This window comes from Morone saxatilis, unplaced genomic scaffold (genome assembly GCF_004916995.1).
Source record: "Morone saxatilis isolate NCDOM2014 unplaced genomic scaffold, NCSU_SB_2.0 Contig20, whole genome shotgun sequence".
Classification (NCBI taxonomy): domain Eukaryota; kingdom Metazoa; phylum Chordata; class Actinopteri; family Moronidae; genus Morone; species Morone saxatilis.
The window spans coordinates 3,169,858-3,187,105 of record NW_023339763.1 but is presented as its reverse complement, the minus strand read 5'-3'; the positions used below and the strand labels follow the sequence as shown (position 1 = coordinate 3,187,105).

At 40.6% G+C, this 17,248-nt stretch overlaps 1 protein-coding gene across 1 annotated transcript in view; it reads right to left on the bottom strand.

Annotated features, from left to right (window-relative positions):
- Nucleotides 1-242: 242 nt before the first annotated feature.
- capn5b (calpain 5b) overlaps nt 243-17,248 on the bottom strand; it is a 42,242-nt gene continuing 25,236 nt past the window's right edge. Inside the window, exons 5-12 of the mRNA XM_035667232.1 lie at nt 14,685-14,878; nt 12,194-12,271; nt 10,996-11,191; nt 10,783-10,905; nt 10,473-10,669; nt 8,380-8,501; nt 5,634-5,764; nt 243-2,443 (exon numbers count right to left, since the gene is read on the bottom strand). Coding sequence (XP_035523125.1) covers nt 2,261-2,443; nt 5,634-5,764; nt 8,380-8,501; nt 10,473-10,669; nt 10,783-10,905; nt 10,996-11,191; nt 12,194-12,271; nt 14,685-14,878 — 1,224 coding nt within the window. The 3' untranslated portion in view covers nt 243-2,260. The remainder of the gene's footprint in view (nt 2,444-5,633; nt 5,765-8,379; nt 8,502-10,472; nt 10,670-10,782; nt 10,906-10,995; nt 11,192-12,193; nt 12,272-14,684; nt 14,879-17,248) is intronic.

Below are 17,248 nucleotides of genomic sequence, written 5' to 3'. Positions count from 1 at the left end.
AACCCATGCAAGACACATTTATAAAGATGCTGTACACAAAGGTGTGTGATCAATTAAATGCCATGTGTGACAGTTCAAGTAATGGAAAAAAAGGCGCTGACGAAATCAGGAAAACGGTCTTGATAGACTTTCGAGATTAGTCCACTAACTGTTTGTCTTACATTCAACGGAAACGTCTTCATAATGACTGTAATGACTGTAACTTACATTTTTAATTCTTCTCATGAAACACACGGGGAGGAAAAAAAAACGTAAAAAAAGGACTGAAGACCCAAAGAGTCCGTAAAACTTGGAATGAAAAGTCTCTGCAATGATATTGCACTTTTGAAATAAACAAAACACAAGTTGTGATTTTTCTGTTCTGGGCTTTTCTGTCACAAAAAAAAGCCTCGGTACTAAAAGGTCCAATTGGATGGCCGCTTGGTCTATGCGAGAAATGCCATCAGAGATAAGTTAGATTTGTACCAGTGTTGGTTCAATATGCAAAAGCCGTCTGAAATCCCTCTGAAATCACTCAACTGTTCATCAAATGTCCCGTGTTGTTTTTTCCTGCTGTGGAGGCAAAGCCAGGACCAAGGCGATGGCACAGGTTGTTTTGGCAGGACGTCTCCTCTGCTCTCCCTCCTCTTTCTTTTTAATCCTCAAAAGGGTCTTTTTTCCCGCTTTAAAATGAAATAAAGTGCAAGGTGTGTGTTTCCCTTAAAAAGTATTTTCCCTTCGTTTCACACCTTTCCACAGAAAGCGTTTTCTTCCAGGTACAACGTGGATTTAGGAAATATACATTCACTCCAAACACTCCCATTCAGAGCAAGGCTGGAACTAGCAGGACACACACACACACACACACACACGACGCACACAACACACCTCACGACACACACACACACACACTCACGCCTGTTCTGCGCCATCAGCAGAAGCACAGCTGCTGTCTCTCGGGGTCACGTGGCACGAGTCTTTGGCCTGGGCCAACAGACTCAAGTCAGAGGAAGCGTCAGGCAGTGGTGTTGCCGTTAAGAGATGATGTGGCACAGGGGGTGGTGGTTTGTAGCTAGGCTTGGGCCAGGCCAGGCCGGGCCGGGCCGGGCCAGGGCGGTCCGAAAGGGGCTAAGAGAGCGGAGGGTTTGGCTCATCTTTGGTCCCATAAAGCACTTGATTATGTCAGGGTGAATCTTTGCACTCCGCTGGACTGGGAAGGTGGTCGCATGGTAGTAGGGTGGGTGGTTGGGGTAAAAAGGGAAGGGTAGTACTATCAAAAGCACCGGCTGCTAAGCTACGACCGGAGACATGTGCAGCACAGGCAAAGAGTTTCGTTTTTTTTTAAGCCATGCAGTGTTAAGATCGTCCATAGCAACCGGCAGAAAGCGTCTCGGGGAAGTTTGAAATGGTTCTAGTGATGGAAGACGGGAGGCAAGATTTCACACATGAGCGCGCTCACAGGCCAACACAGGAAAGCTCTCAGTAGAGGGAGAGAATAGCTGCTGTTGGCTTTGTAAAAGTCCACAGTAAAGAGTGACAGACAGTGCTGCATGCTCTCCAAAGCACCGGCAAACTGGTGAAGACTTGAGGTGTCTGGGTGAGCGGACCGGGTGGGACGATTATCCACAGATATAAAAGAGTATACATTATGTGTCAGTATATAGGAGATAGAAACTATGACAAAGCTGGGGTGTATTGTGGAGTTTAAGGAACAGAAATGCAGACTGAGGACAGATAAAGATAAGAGATTTTAACACGACCCCCCCCACCTTCCCGCCTCCTCAAGGTGGAGAGACAGACTCGACCTTAAGGCAATGCATAGCCCTTGGAAACATTGGCACATGCATGGAGAGTGCAGAAATGTGTACTGTAAGTGCATGTATGAGTGTGTGTGTGATTGGATATAACAATATACAGAAAGAAAATAGATTTGATAAGCTAATATTGGCCTTTTCTTAAAAACTGTAGCTCAGTTGTTGATGCAGATTCTGGCTACAAAACCAACTTTTTCTGACGCAAAAACACTAAATAATGGACATTTTTGGTAGGAACGTGTTCAAAGATGTTAGATTCGAACCCCAAATATCATCTATGGACACTTTCCATCCTTTATAAACCTGCGTGACAAAGATGAATTTAAAGCTAAAAGAAATAAAGGGGGAAAAATAAGAGAGAACAAGCGGCAGACACAGTGAGCTCCCGCGACGGTTTGAGGACGAACGCTGAACATGAACGATGGGCGCGTTGAGTTTCAATCGTTATAACTGTATAAACGATCGCGTCAGATGTTGTTGAGCGTGGTCGAGGTGATGAGGCGCACAGTGAGCGTGCCCGGAAGGTCGTTGTCCTGGCGGTTGCCCTTGTCGCGGAGGTGAAGCGTGTGCTGCTCCTGCCGCTCGTTGGGGTCGCTGAACAGGATCACCTGACCCAGGAAGGTGTCCACGATCATGTTCTTGTTGTAGATCTGTTGGCCGCTCGTGGGAGGAAAGGTGGAGATCCGAAAAGCGAAGCGGGAGGAGCGGGAAAAGAGAGAAGAGAAAGAAGAAAGGAGGAGGAAAATACACAAAGGGACAGAAGTTAGTGACGCTAAGAAGCACAGAGAGGAAGAATGAAGAGTACGAAGTGCTGATGTGGAAGAGTTGGTAAGTAAAGCAATATAAAATATAATAAACTTTACTTACACAGCACTGTTCAAAGATAATTAACTTATATAACATTTTATATTTGATTTAGAGAATATAGAAAATCTAAAAGCTATACTTTTAGACTGTGAGCTCACTGGAGGTACAGAAGATAAGATTTGCAACAGGATTTATCTACAACGAGCATCCACTACGGATAATGTACTTTTTAAGAGCATCAATCGAGTAAAATGTGTCAATATCCTAACCCGTAAATAAAATAAACCAACTTTTATTTTTAAAAAAACTTGTTCTGTAAGTAGTTATTTTACCCTTGTGATCAAAAAACATTGCTCTGAAACTTAATTCTGTGGTTTTCTAATAGATAAAGCAACTTCTAATCAACCGATATCCATTTCAGGCGTAAATTAACAACTTCTGGTTAACCACCTAGAGTAAAAGCACCAGCCATGTCAGATTTAAGCCCTCGCCCACTGTACAAATACAGATACAGATAATGTTGTACTCGCTCATCCCTACAATCTACAATGACACCAGGATTACATGTTCGCATTAATCCGATCTGTCAGATGGTGACGATATTGACCTTTTTAAGCAGATCTGGTATCAAACAAATGTCACCAATTTAAATTAAATACAGTTTTCAGTTCCTTTCTGTTTATATACAGCAGTAAAGTAACATACTGATGCACATACACTGTATATAATAGGTTATCCTATGTTTATATTGTAATATATTTTATTTTTTATATATTTATATGTATATAGAGAGAGATTTAGCTTATTCTGTGTATTGGGATATTGGGCTTTTGTTATTTGCTGTGTTTATTTATCTGTTGTATGTATATTTCTCTCTTTCTCTCTTCTGGTGTTGATATGTATATTAATAACTGTTCCCGTACAACACCTGGATAAGTTGCTCCTGTAACACCAGATCAATAAAGATCAACTATCCGTCTATACATCTATCTGTCTGCATCTACAATAAACACATGTCAACATGCAGGCAGTGGCCTTCACTGTGAAACCGGATCATTTAGTCATTTTCTGCACTTTTTCAGGAGTTTTGAAACTTTAAATGGACGAAACACGATTTTATTTCATGATGTGAATTTCTTACACTCAGGGAAATACGCTCTTCAACAGACCGGCACAGGTTAAGTGGTTTGGTGAAGAGATGTAGAAGCTTGTAATTACACTGAGGAGTCTTTTCAGTGTGAGGCCACAGAGGACTGTGAGTGCAGCATCGTCTATCACAGCAGCTCAGGCCTGTTTGTAAGGTTCCCAACAGCAGTTAATCCTGCAGGACGAACTGTCTGTGCTACATATAGAACACACCGAGAGCGTGATAGTGTCGCTGTGAGGTTAAAGCATAGCAGTGGCGCAATCTTATAAACCTTCAAAAACCTTCTACTAAAGCCTGCTTGTGCATGAACGTCACTTAAGAGTTAAGATCTGAAGTTACAGCCTCATATTGGCTCACATATATCTTAGAATAGAATAGAATGCCTTTATTGTCACTATGCACATGTACAATGAGATTAAAATTAATCGATTCCACACAGTTTTTTACATTTTGAGGGAGAAGAGGCACTCGGTCGAGAGTTTTGGAGGTATAAAAAGTAAGCATCCGTTCCGCGGGGCTATGCTTGTCTACAGAGCAGCAGATGCACACTCCTGCTTCCTTTCGCCGAGATACAAATGATGCAATTTCACAGGTCTGATTGAGTCAGTGCAACATCACATTACCAACAATAATTCCCTAACAAGTACACTGGCTTACACATATTGCCTGATATTGAGCCTGTAATTGATTGGTTGTGGATGTTCGGAAAATTTCCTTAGCAGCCCCCGCTCTCATGTGATACATCACACACACACACACACACACGCAAGGAGGATGAAGGGAAATTGGATGCAAAAGGCAGGTGAGAAATATGGTGTCAGGGATCAGGAGGTGAGAAAAATAAAAATAAAAAGAGTGATTCAATGCTGGGACAAAGACAGCCTGTAGTTATATAAAGAAAGAACTTTCCCCTGGGACGAACTCAGGAACTGCATTTCGACAACAGGAACTAAAGATTAAATTTAGTTTCAGGTGTAAAAAAAGGTTCAGAAACTTTAAGGGTGTTGCTGAACATCTCTGATTGGCCAACTACAAATTCCGTACCACTTCTTCCACATAATAAGGAAGTACTCGGTAGAGTTGGGTACCGAACTTCTGTACCGAATTGCGTCGATGCTACCGAGTATCGAAAAATCTCCTGTGCTTCGGTACCAAATTTCGATACCAAGACTAACATGGTGTTGTATTTTTTTTTTTTGTTAAGATAAATGTTTTTAAATTGCTATAATCTTTGAGGAACCGGTAGCGAAGTCAAGGTGTCAGCACCGGTATTGAAACTTTTAGAGCAATACACAGCCATAAGTACTGCGATGATCCTACGCTACTTCACAAAATCATCAAACTTTTGTTACTGTTTTGATGTGAGAGACTGTTGTCTTTATCAAACACTTCCCTAAACTCCTGCGGAAGTTCTCGATGAGGAGGTGAAAGGACAGAAATCTTAAAACCTAAACAAAACCCAAACCTATCTGCCTGAATAGACACCGCTAGAGGTAATTCAGAAATGATTAATGTATCTGAAATTTAGGTGAACTGACCCATTATAAGGCAGGAAGGGATTGGTCTTTTAAGTCATAATCGACTTCAACCGAATGTCGGCAAGATAAAGGAGCTTCAGCCTCCATTAAGAAAGCTTTGAAGTTGGATATTCCACGGCTAAACTCTATTACAGTTTATATAATTGACAGTGTTTTTAACCTTTTGGCAACAGTAGCACAATAAAAACATAATGCTGTAATCACTGTCTCAGATGTCCGGTCCCTTTGAGGACATTCACAGGACCTGAACTGCTGCATTGTGGTCGGAGGCGTCATGAACGTGTGGTTCAATCGATCCTCGTGGTTCAGTCCCACAGGGGGGGATGGATGCGGGGAGTGACAGCTCACCTCGATGTGGATTCCCTCCTTGGGTTTCTTGCGGTAGAACAGGCCTTTGATGTCAAAGTTCGGGCACCGCGTGTCCTTATGAACCGGTGAACGAACCCTCTCTCCTTCACAGGTGATGATCACATAGGGATCTACAGCTACAGAAAGACAAAGTCAGATTGTGCTGATAACAGACAGTGAGATTACTGTGCATCTGATCTGTTCACACGTCTATATCAGATTGTACACACTCATTAGGGGAAGAATTTATTCTCCCCTGATATCATTTTCATCATCAACTCGTCTCCAGGTTGTACTTTCAAAAAAGTTCTTGCACACCTCATCACACTCACCCCTCCTGTCCATTATCTGACACCTTACAAACTTCCACATTATTCTGCGTCTTCATTAGCTGTAACCGCAGTAAACAGGCTATAAACCCGTACGACACTGGTGCAGAGTGCAGAGTATTTCACTGATTAATGAGGACCAGGAGAACTCACCTGCACATACACTGTGAAACTCTGTAAACAACAAACACTTCTCCCTACCGACCAGCTGCACAGTGCTGACGGGTTTTTAATGACAGGTCGGTTAATCATTTTGCCAGAGGGGCTTAATTACTGAAGAGCCTTTAACGACACACTGAGACTTCAATGTGTCCTCTGGATAAGTTTGCGAGCGACAACAGCAACAAACTCTTGAAGAAAAACCAAAGACTCCTTTGCACTGTCCATCACTTTATAAATGGGATGTTATTAAGACATCCAAAGTTCTCCCTGAAACATTAACAAAGTGAGTACAAGTGATGGACAATGTGCGGAATTCATTGGTTCTCTTTATTATCAATTAATCTGCCAATTATTTCCTCATCTTGTGATCTTTGAAATGTCTGAAAATAGTTGAAAATGAACAATTTCCCACAAGACGAGACGCCAACTGTCTAAAACCCTGAAGATATTAAATGTATTATAATTTAAAAGAAAGAAAAATTGCAAATCTTTACAGCTGAGAGGCTAGAAACAGGTCATATTTGCCTATGAATTGATCCATTGTTTAAGCTCCATTAAAACAGTATCTATAAGTACACAATTTGTAACAATAACTACAGTTTCTGCCTCTGAAAGAACCTGGAATAATCCTGCACTCTGTCCATCACTTGTTCTCACTTTATGAGCAATGATTCAGTTATTTACTTTAATTGGAGGTGCTCAGTACAGGGTTTTGTTAATTATAAGAAGAGCGCATTGACCTTAATTTGGTGCTGCTGGCGCCCTCTGATTGGAGCTATGTTTCTGTATAAATGGTATTGCTGCTGTTTGTCACCTGATATGTTGTTAATAAAGTACCAGCGATAGACAGAATGCAGTTTTTGTACTTTTCAACCTTATTTTTCAGTCTCTTCACCTCTACTACAGTTCATCACATCAAGTAAACAAACAGCAGTGGAAAGTACATTTACTCAAATACTGTACTGAAGTACACTTTTACTTTTTAGGTACAGTCTGATTTTGTTTCTACTCCACTACATCTCAAAGGCAAATATTCTACTTTTTACTCGACTACATCCATCTGACAGCTGTAGTTACTGGTTATAAAAACACATGATAAGCTTATTAAATGTATTGTTAAAGATTAAACCAGTGGTTCCTCACATTTGTGGCTCTTGTTTTAATTTCATGGCAGTTTTTCTCAAATCTCTAAAAAAAGTTACATGTTTTAAAGCTTTTTTTTTGCAATTAAATTATAGGAGAAAGTAAAAATTGCAACAACAAAAAAACAAAAGACATGATTAATTTATAAAAAAATCAAAGGCAACTTGTTCGAGATAGGTTAAATAAATAAATATATGTGATATGCTTAACCAAAGATAAATTTCTCCTCTAAACATTGCACATGGTTTCACTTAAATTAAGTTAAGAGGTAAAATTGTTCATTGTTTGTTAATTCACAATTTTTTCTTCTTTTCTCTCCTGTTAATCTTCTGCCACAGATTTATCTTGTGGCCCTTTGGAGGGGCCTGAGCCTAAGGTTGGGAACCACTGGACTAAACTTCTGAACTGTATGTGAAGTAGTTTAAACTTGCTCCACCTCACAACAGTAAAACGCTGATGCAACAGTATTAATAGTTAATGTTTTCATTAATGAGAATATATTACTCTCTGTACTCTTAAAGTAAATTTTTTACTTCAACTTAAGTAAGGTTTTTTAATTGTTTCATTTGTACTTTTACTTCAGTATCAGAGTAGTTCTTCCACCACTGCTGCTCTCTCAGCAAAGGAATCTCAGTATTAAAGCCACTATCAGGGAGGAAATTAACATTTCTGACTTCGGCGCCACCCGGTGGACAATGTGGCAGTCACCGCAGCATCCTGGGGTCGGATACTGCACCGATTTTTACCAGGATTGTCTTATTTTTAAGTCATGACATCTGAATTATTCACTTTAATCACTATACAGAATCTATACATAGTGGCTTTAACGGTGAGTGAGTTGTAAAAGTTACAGGTTTGTGCACACGATGTAAGAGCTTTACGGGGGTTTGAGACTATACACTGCAGGCTACAACTACATAAAGAAGTACAGTTTCAGCAGATGGTGCTGTGGTACCTCGTGCTTTGCTCTGATGTCTTTCCTTATTGGGATTGAGGCAGTGAAGCTCTGTGGGTGTTCACAGGAGTTCACAGTGCTTTAAATACAGGAACATGTAAAATACACAAAGTCAAGACTGGATACAGCTCTTCTGCACACGAGGTAGTGGTCCTACCTCCATTGGAGTCTTGTCCCTGCAGACCCTCAGCATTCAGTACATGGACCTGAGTGACCAGCTGAGGGTAGCCACACATCCCCGTCCAACATGTCTGAGGAGGCTCATCCAGAGTCAGCTCTCTGGGAAACAAAGAGTGTACTTTTTACATTAGTACCTTCCAACCACTGCTTCTTTAAAAGTGTACAAGAGGACCTTATTAGTATGCAGTGACACCGACTTAACTACAGAACATAATTCCTCGTCCTGAGAGCTGAAATGAGAGCAAAAACTTTGTGAAACACTCCTCTGGGAAATGAAGTCAAGCAGGAGTAACTGTGCATACAGCAAAACAGCTGCCTTAAAACAGTCAGTCAGGTGGCTGTAGAGTACGGACACTGAAACAGGTTCTTGTTCATGCTGGCTTTAAGCAGGGGGTCCACTCTTTTCAATTTCCAGGACCTTTCCAGTACTTTTTCCAAAAGTTTTCTTGACAATACAGGACGGCACTTGCTCACGAATGGTCACAAAAGTTACCAGTAGGTCAATTATTGACACATTCACAGTTTTATTTCTCCTTTTTTAATGATGAGGTCATTTTAACCATCCAGGGGTTTCCAGGACTGGAAAAAACAAGTCTCCAAATATCCACATTTTCAAGGTTTTCATTTTTTTTATGAGGCTTCATTAGTCTGAGTTTCCTTCCCCTCAGTCTGTTGGGATTGTGTATATTTTGGATTTACACCTTATTGATATTTTATATCTCCAGTGTTTCCTACGTTGTGATGCAACTGCTGCACAGCTAATTCCCTCTGGATAAATAAAGTTTTATCTGATCTTATCTTTTGTGTAACATGAGAGACCTTGAGAAACGTGAGTTTTTTACTGTATATGAGTCCACTTGACACAAGTTGTTTTATTGACTCACATGCAGCCGCTCTTAGTAATAAATGCTGTGAAAATTTGCCCTGAGAGACAAGCAGACATACATTGTACAGACATAAATAAATACTCTCTGTGAACATGTTGAACATTTGTTGAAAGGAAACCTGCAAGTCTCTCTATTGGACTTAATGCATTTTATGGTTCTAAATTGGTTGTAAAACATTGACTAATACACTCAGCGAGCAACATAACTACCAATCTTGTGTCGGAAATTGTGTCATCAACATTTGTATATAATGTGTGATTGTGTCCCTCCTGTGTGGCTCCTGAGTTTTCTTCTATTTTCCTGTTTTTCTCTCCTTGAATCGAGACTGTTGAGTTTTATACAGATTGTCACTGAAGGCCACTGAGGAAATTTATGATTTTAGTCTGTATAAATAAAATATAACCTGACTTGACAGGGCTGCCTCGAATCAACAAAAACAAACATCTGCACTCCGTTCAGGAGCTGCGCCTTGTCACCGAGACTAAACTATTTGTTTGGATTGTTGCAACACGGACCTTTTCTCTCATAACACAGGGAGTCACTGTTGCATATAACTGTACTAGCTAGTGAGCGGTCCTATTAACTGTCTGTATCTGGACTTAGGAGCTCAAAGGAGTTACGATAGGAGAACGATATATACGTGTAACGTTATACATCATCCATCATATCTGTAAGTCCACGGATATTCGTTTTTCTGTGTTTTGAACGATAAGACGTGTCTGATGTTACACTTTCAGTCTCCTTTCTGGTTGTTCTGACACATTCACATTGCTGCTTCTTCTGTTAGCATTTAACAGGCGGCTCTTAAAATACATATATTTAAATAATCAAATTAATATCATAAACATGTGACGATTAGACGACTATTGGCTTTAACTAACGAAGTCGGGGACAGCCCGAACTACACTCGACCAGTCAACCAGCTTTGAACCAGCTTTTACGACTGACCAGTACATACTTGTTATTCTGTTCCTGCTCAGACAATAAAATAACATCAAGAAGTTACAAACTTACACAGTTATATATATAGAGAGAGAGCGTGCACACTGCAGCTAGACCTACAGTATGTGACAGTATGCAGCCTAAATAACTCTGCAGCTGAAGACTCAAATTTACATAAATCTGCTTTCCAGGAGGTTCAAACTGTTACTCTTTGTGTTCAGTGGTAAGATATCAGATTTACTTGCAGTCTGAAGGCACATCAGTGAAGACACGGAGCAGGAAGTCGCCCTGCTGCCCAGGGTCAAAGGTTGTGGGAATGATGACATAACGGCCCTCCTTTAGCTCCTTCCTGAGGAAGACGCAGCGCGAGTTGATGTAGATGGAGCCCGCTACTTTCTGCTGGGCTGAGTGCATACGATACTTCCGATTTAGCTCCACCTGCAGGATGAGAAGACATTATAGCAGAAGTTTGTCCAGCTGAGGTATTTGTTAGTTTATGAACTGTTAAAGCTCTGTGGAGGCTTCTTATTTGTGAATGTGTGTGTTTCTACCCGGTGAATATCAAAGCCTATGGCGAGGTTTTCCCCTTTGCCCTCTTTGGGTGTGGCTCTCTTCTCTTTTTGCTGCAGGCAGATCAGCACCTCATCCTCCAACTTCTTCACATCAAACACATACTGGGGAGAGAGAGGAGGAGACACCGTGTCAACACTGGTCACACTGGCTCTCTATAAACACACGAGTACACAAACAATACCTCGACCAACCTGAGGGTTCTGCAGGAAGGTGGCCTTGTGATTGATGCAGCCTCCGGACCGGTTGCGAAGGGGGTCCTGGCGGTGGACCCAGGAGCCCCTCATCACCTCCTCCTCCCAGGTTTTGTGGATGCTCAGGTAGGAGGTGTTGATGAGACGGCACATGATCAGGTCAGTGAAGTACTGGCAGAAGTCGTCGAACGTCATCCTGCAGGAGGGCAGGAAAAGGAGAGGAGAGAAGAGACCGGAGAGAGTGGATACCAACTAGAGGGAAAAGCTTGAAAGAAGAAGACCTTGAACAGGTACAAAAATAGAGGAAATGAGATCAGGAACAAAGAAAAGGGTTACACGTTAACGGGAGACTAAGATTTCTGGTGCTGACATGGAATCAGATTACATTTTGACCAATGTGAGCTTTTAAAAAATATCATAACTTCACCATTTGACTGTTTTAACGCCCCAAAATCTACAAACATTCAGTGTTTTTTATTCATGTTAGTGTAGAAAAGCCTTTTTTAAAGCAATAGTTAGACCTTTTGGGAAATACATTTATTCCCTTTCTTCCTATTAGATCAGAAGATCAATACCACTCTTATGTCTGGAGACTGGAGGCAGGGGGAAGAGCTAGCCTGGCTCTGCCCAGAGGTAACAAAATCCAACCTCCCACAACGCCTAAAGTTCATTAATTCACAGGTAGAAAAGGAAGTCACTGCACATGCCAAAACTGTCTTTATATGGATTAAACAAACATAGATTTAATGTGTTAATTGGATTGGATTTTCTTACTTTTAGACAGAGTTGGGCTAGCTGTTTCCCCCTGTTTACAGTCTTTGTGCTAAGCTAAGCTAACTGGCTGTTAAAGTAGCCCACAGAACGAGCACCAGCTCTCCGGCCACTTTAAAACAACTTATTCAGGCAGACTTTTAGTTATTGTACTATGCTTTTAATTTCTAGTTTTATATTTATTTTGTATTTATTTATCTCTTAAATCTATTTTATTATCTATCTTTGAGTTGTAAGTGTGTATATGTTCTACCTAATGTGTCTGTTTGAATGCCACACTGTTTATTGATTAGCCCTGAATGTCAAAGTCAGTTCAGTTGCGAGGCTCAATACAGTATGAATCAATTAGTCAATATTTTTTTTTACCATGCCAGCACCACCAAAATAAAGGGAATAACAACATTATTAGAACTTAAATGGTTCTCACCAGAACTCGCCGTCGTCCTGCACGGTGACGCCAAGCTTTTCTCTCTCGCTCTTGCTCACCTTGTTCCACTCCTCCGAACTGCAGCGAGCAAAGACAGAAGAACAGCATCAATCTGAGAAACTACGAGACAAAGAGTTATTGTATGTTCACTGTCTGATTTAAACTCTATAAAAGCTCCTGTCACCTGCCAACTTTAGGCTGTATTTTATTCAGGAAAAGTCTTAATTTAAAGCAACTTTATGCAAAGTTTTCTACCTTAAAATAACAGATTCACTCTGATTTGTATGCTACACTGAGTTATAATAGGGAGAACACCGGAGCTTTGGGCTGCGGGAGGAGGACGTTTTTTAGGCCCGGGACAGGGGGGGAGGAATGGTTGCATCAGAACCGGAGTGGAGCAAGTGGTCAGTGTAACCAGGCTCAGCAGTTTCTATGGACATACAAGCTAATGGCAGAGGCGAATAGATCTAAGAGGACGTTGATGGAGGAAGCTAAGAAGAGGAAAAGAGAGAGAAGCCGCTGGAGCTTTGTGAAATTAAAGGCTGCAGACAGACAATGAGCTGGACCTTCTTGCTGTTGGAGTAGTCAGTAACATTAGCTGGCTTCTTCTGTCTTGTGTTGTTGCACTTAGTTGATGTTTGGCTGAAAATATCGAAAAACGTTCTTTTGTGATACCGTATCGATTCTGCTAGAGAGTGCTGTAAACTGAGGGATATGATGTTGGATGTTACAGGGACTGTTATAAATACAAAAGCAGCAGCCACTGTTCTGGTTGCCTACGATGAGTTTTCCTAAAATGTGATTTAAAATATATGACTGTGCTTACAGTATCGCAATATATTGAATCGTAACCCCTGTATCGTGATACGTATCGTAATTATTGTCGATACACAGCCATAGTTAGAAAAGTTGTCAACTCGCTAGTTATTAGTTACAGTCGCTAGTAATGTGATCATAACATATTTACAACAGTGGTATTGCAAGTGGGGACACCACATCGCAACAAATAACAAATCTTACATATTGTTGCTTTAATACGATGCCTTTTTATTAACATCAGTTAGAAGATCGGCTATTTCTGTATACTTATTGTTAAAGCCTGCCACCGGGTCGGATTCAGTAAGATTCCCCTTGAAATCAATGAAATGAAGCGGTAGAAACACTACTGCTTTTGTCCACAGGGGCCGCCAGAACCAACACAGAATGTCAGTTCCTCGTTGGGGCTTTACTAGTGGCACATTTAGCTGTGAATCTTTAAATAATCATAGTAAGTGTGAATTTAAATTCTCAGTAACTGTATTAGGTTGAGATGAATAAATGATGCATGTGTCTATGCCTCACGGGGCTCTATGAAACTCGTGTAGTTGCGAGTGTGAATCATAACCTAAACATCAAGGTCCGTTCTGTATTCACAGGCTCAGGGGGAAACACGGGGCATTTACTGGATGCATTAGCTCTGTGTTTATGTCTTACTATTTATGATTCACTGACAAACGTCCACATCTTAACAGTCTGTCAGACTCCATTTACAGTAACAGGTTTTTATCAAACCATGAATAAATTATTCAGTGAAAGCGAGTGAATGATTGAGAAAGAGGAGAGATGACTCACGTCTCTTTAATAACATCTTTCTCTCTTTCAGGCCTTATCAATAATTCAGATTCCATTATGATCCTGCTTTACCACCTCCCTGTTTGTTTCACAGAGTCTGGTAGCTAACAATCCAAAAGGCAGAGAGAGGTCAAGGGAGCAACTTTATCTCAGCGCTACCCAGTCCCCTAAGAAATGTCGGGAGGAGTAAAACAGAGAGTAAAAAATGAAATGAAACACTCTTTTCTAGGGAGAAATAACAGCCTTGTCCATCTGATTGAATTCCCACTTGTGCAAACCAATCATTTTCATTCACCTTGAGGTTTGAATTGAGGGGTTAGTCAGCTCAATTTGGGAGTGTCTGTTTTGGGAGGGTCCCGGGGAAAATGAGACCTGATCCTTTACTGCACCGTGTGATATTGCTCTCTAGAAACAAGCTCTTAACGGAGGCTGAATTCAGCCATTCATCTTTGCTCTGTGGCCCATTAGCTTGATTGCTTATCCATTTTTCATTGTCTACACGACATTTCGCATTGTGCAGCTTTCTTGTCTACGTTGTGGGCATTACATAAGGGTCACTCTCTGTCCAGTGGTTGGTTGTTTGCTCATTCATCACATGCAGTCTCTCTAGAAATTTTGCGAGACGAAAGGGACCAGTTGACTTTGTCGTTTTAAAATTAAATTAGTGAAATTGGTTAGATTGTTACAGGTCACAACAAGGTCACGTACGGAAGGACAAAGGACATTGTTGGTGTTGCTCTGGAAATGTTCCACGTCTGACTCACCAAGATCACCGTGCTAAATTGGGACAGATGGATGAAAGAAGGCTCAATGAGACAAGATAGGATTTGATGAGTGGCAGTACTTCATCGCAGCCTGTAGGCGGCAGCGTTGTGGTTACCTGTCGCTCCAGGGGCCGCTCCACTCCTTCTCTCCCCAGGGGTTCCTCATGCGGATCATTTGCAGCTTTTCCGATTTGAAAAAGGCCAGCAGTCCGTGACCTAGCCGCACTTTCCGTACGTCCGTCACAGCGTAGGCGTGACCTTTGACCAGACCACAGTCCAGCCGTGCCTCCATGTCCTCTATTGTGGTTGCCTGGAAAACAGCAAAAACAGGAAAGTTTAGTGGCTGAAAACAAATGCGTGTGTGGATGTCTAGAAATCTGTAAAAGAGGAAGGCTGTTACAGTAGGTTTTAACGTTATAGACGCGACTACATCAGTACGCAGACCCCTGGATCGATCCAAATGTACCATGAACCGGTCAGGACTATAGTCCGATTGTGAAGTGTGGCTTGCGAAATCTAATCAAATCTAAAGTACAGAAGACATTTGGATTCTATAAGAAGGAAGGAAAGTTGAACAAAGGTCTTGCCATTTGTAATATCTGTCGAACAGCAATTAAGTACAGCGGTAGAAAATCGTAGAAAAACACTCACCTGGTGAGATGGCATAGTGACACCTATGTAATAAGTAAGCAGAGTATAGCTCCTAGTTGACCTCAAACAAACATAACAGAAAGGAAAATATATGAAGCATAGCCATAACTGAAGACAATGCACACAAACACACATACAGAGGCACATCATGTGTCATCCTGTGACAGATATATGAAAGATAAGTAACAGTATACTTACCCACTCTACCAAATGACCTCTGTCACATTGTTGTCTGAAATCAATAAATTGTTTCCAATTCACATAACAGAATAATAATAGAATAATCTTGACGGAAATAACTACACATGCAAATGGTTTCTCTTGTTGTGCCCTCAGCCGTCTTGCCTGATTTTTGTATTCCTTTTTAGCTTTGCAATAATAATGAGTCTGACTTGCAAAACAACAACAGAGTACACGTGTTTGTTCCCTTGCTTGCAGATAATGCACTCAAGTATGGAGCGCCAGCTGTTGCCTGCAGTACAGTATGCTAATTACCAGAGTTTTGAGAGAATAGATATGCATAAGAGCATACAGTATTGCCTCAGCCTGTAAAATGTAGTGTGAAGTGTGGAGCGTGTACAAAATGCGCATTTAGGTATTGTTTAAAGCCATGCTGAAATTAAAATGTGTATTTTTCGCTACAACTGCTTGAATCTGAAAAAGTCTGTCTCTCTGGGTCCATGAGCAGTATAGCATGTTTTCATGCCATATTTTACACTTTATTTGAACATCTTGTTCATTTCAATGTTAGTAAATAGTGAATTAAGATCACTGGCATGCAGATGACACCATCTGATGGTATGACATAAAACTGTGCAAATTGTAAAAGAAAAGATACACCCACCTACAGTATGTCAGCTAGTTAACAAGTCTGCTGCACCAGTTTAATTGCTTAAAGACCAACAAATGTTCAAATCTGTGCTGTGGGCTGTGCTTAGATGCTTAGAAGTGTTGTAACCACCGCATACAATACCATAACTCCACTTATCTAATACCACTGCTTTACAATCTTCACTACGTCTATGGCTGCCGTTAGAACAGAACAAGTTAGTCACGCTGCATGCTCCCTTGTGGCTCACCTCAAAAATGTAACATTAAATATTAATAAGACTCTAGGGTCTGTATCATAACATGAACACTTAAAATATTATCCAATCTAATACAACTATGTCACAAACGATGGCATCAAAAGTAACCAACGTTGAATCAACACTTCTCTGACACAGAAACTTAACATAACTGAATACTGCATATATTACATTTCCATTTCCCTGATAGGGTTTTTAGTTATATCAACTCTGAATTGCCATCTTTGCATCTTAAGTTACAATGTTTATATTTCGTTCCTTTTGATTCTTTAAATCTGCTGTAGTTTCAGTTCTGCACTGAAGTATAGGAGATCAAATCAAACATGCTCTTTATCCTCTAATTTAACTAAATAAATTGGATAATATAGTTTAAGTTAACACATTATGTACTAAATGTTATTGGGCTATCTCTTAAAAGTATGTCTTAATTCACAAACAGTTGTTTCATTATACATGCAGTGCTTATGCTAATGATGCTAACATTGTAGTGCCCTTTACCACTGTATGTCAGCATGAATGTGTGTATATAAATGCATCAGTTTTGTCTAAAATAAAACATTAATGGATTTCCTAATCATGTTTTGTTTGGGCCCTGATCGGGATCCCAGTCCTTTAATACTGAATATCTGCCAATACTGTCTGATCAGATACCGTACTTAATATTTACCTAAATGTTGACTAAAGATGTATCTGATACGTTACAATAACACATGGAGCCTTTTCAGTTTGGTACACCTTATTTTTCACAAGCTAGTGAAGTCAAAGTTATACAGCCTATACAGCTATCTATACTATCTATACAGCCCAAAATCACAATTTGCACCAGCAGGCTTTACAATCTGCCCACCCACTGTCTTTTGACCCTCAGTTTGGGTAAAGAGTATATTATCTTATTGCTGATATAGTCGGTGTACATGGCAGCTGATATATATATATATATA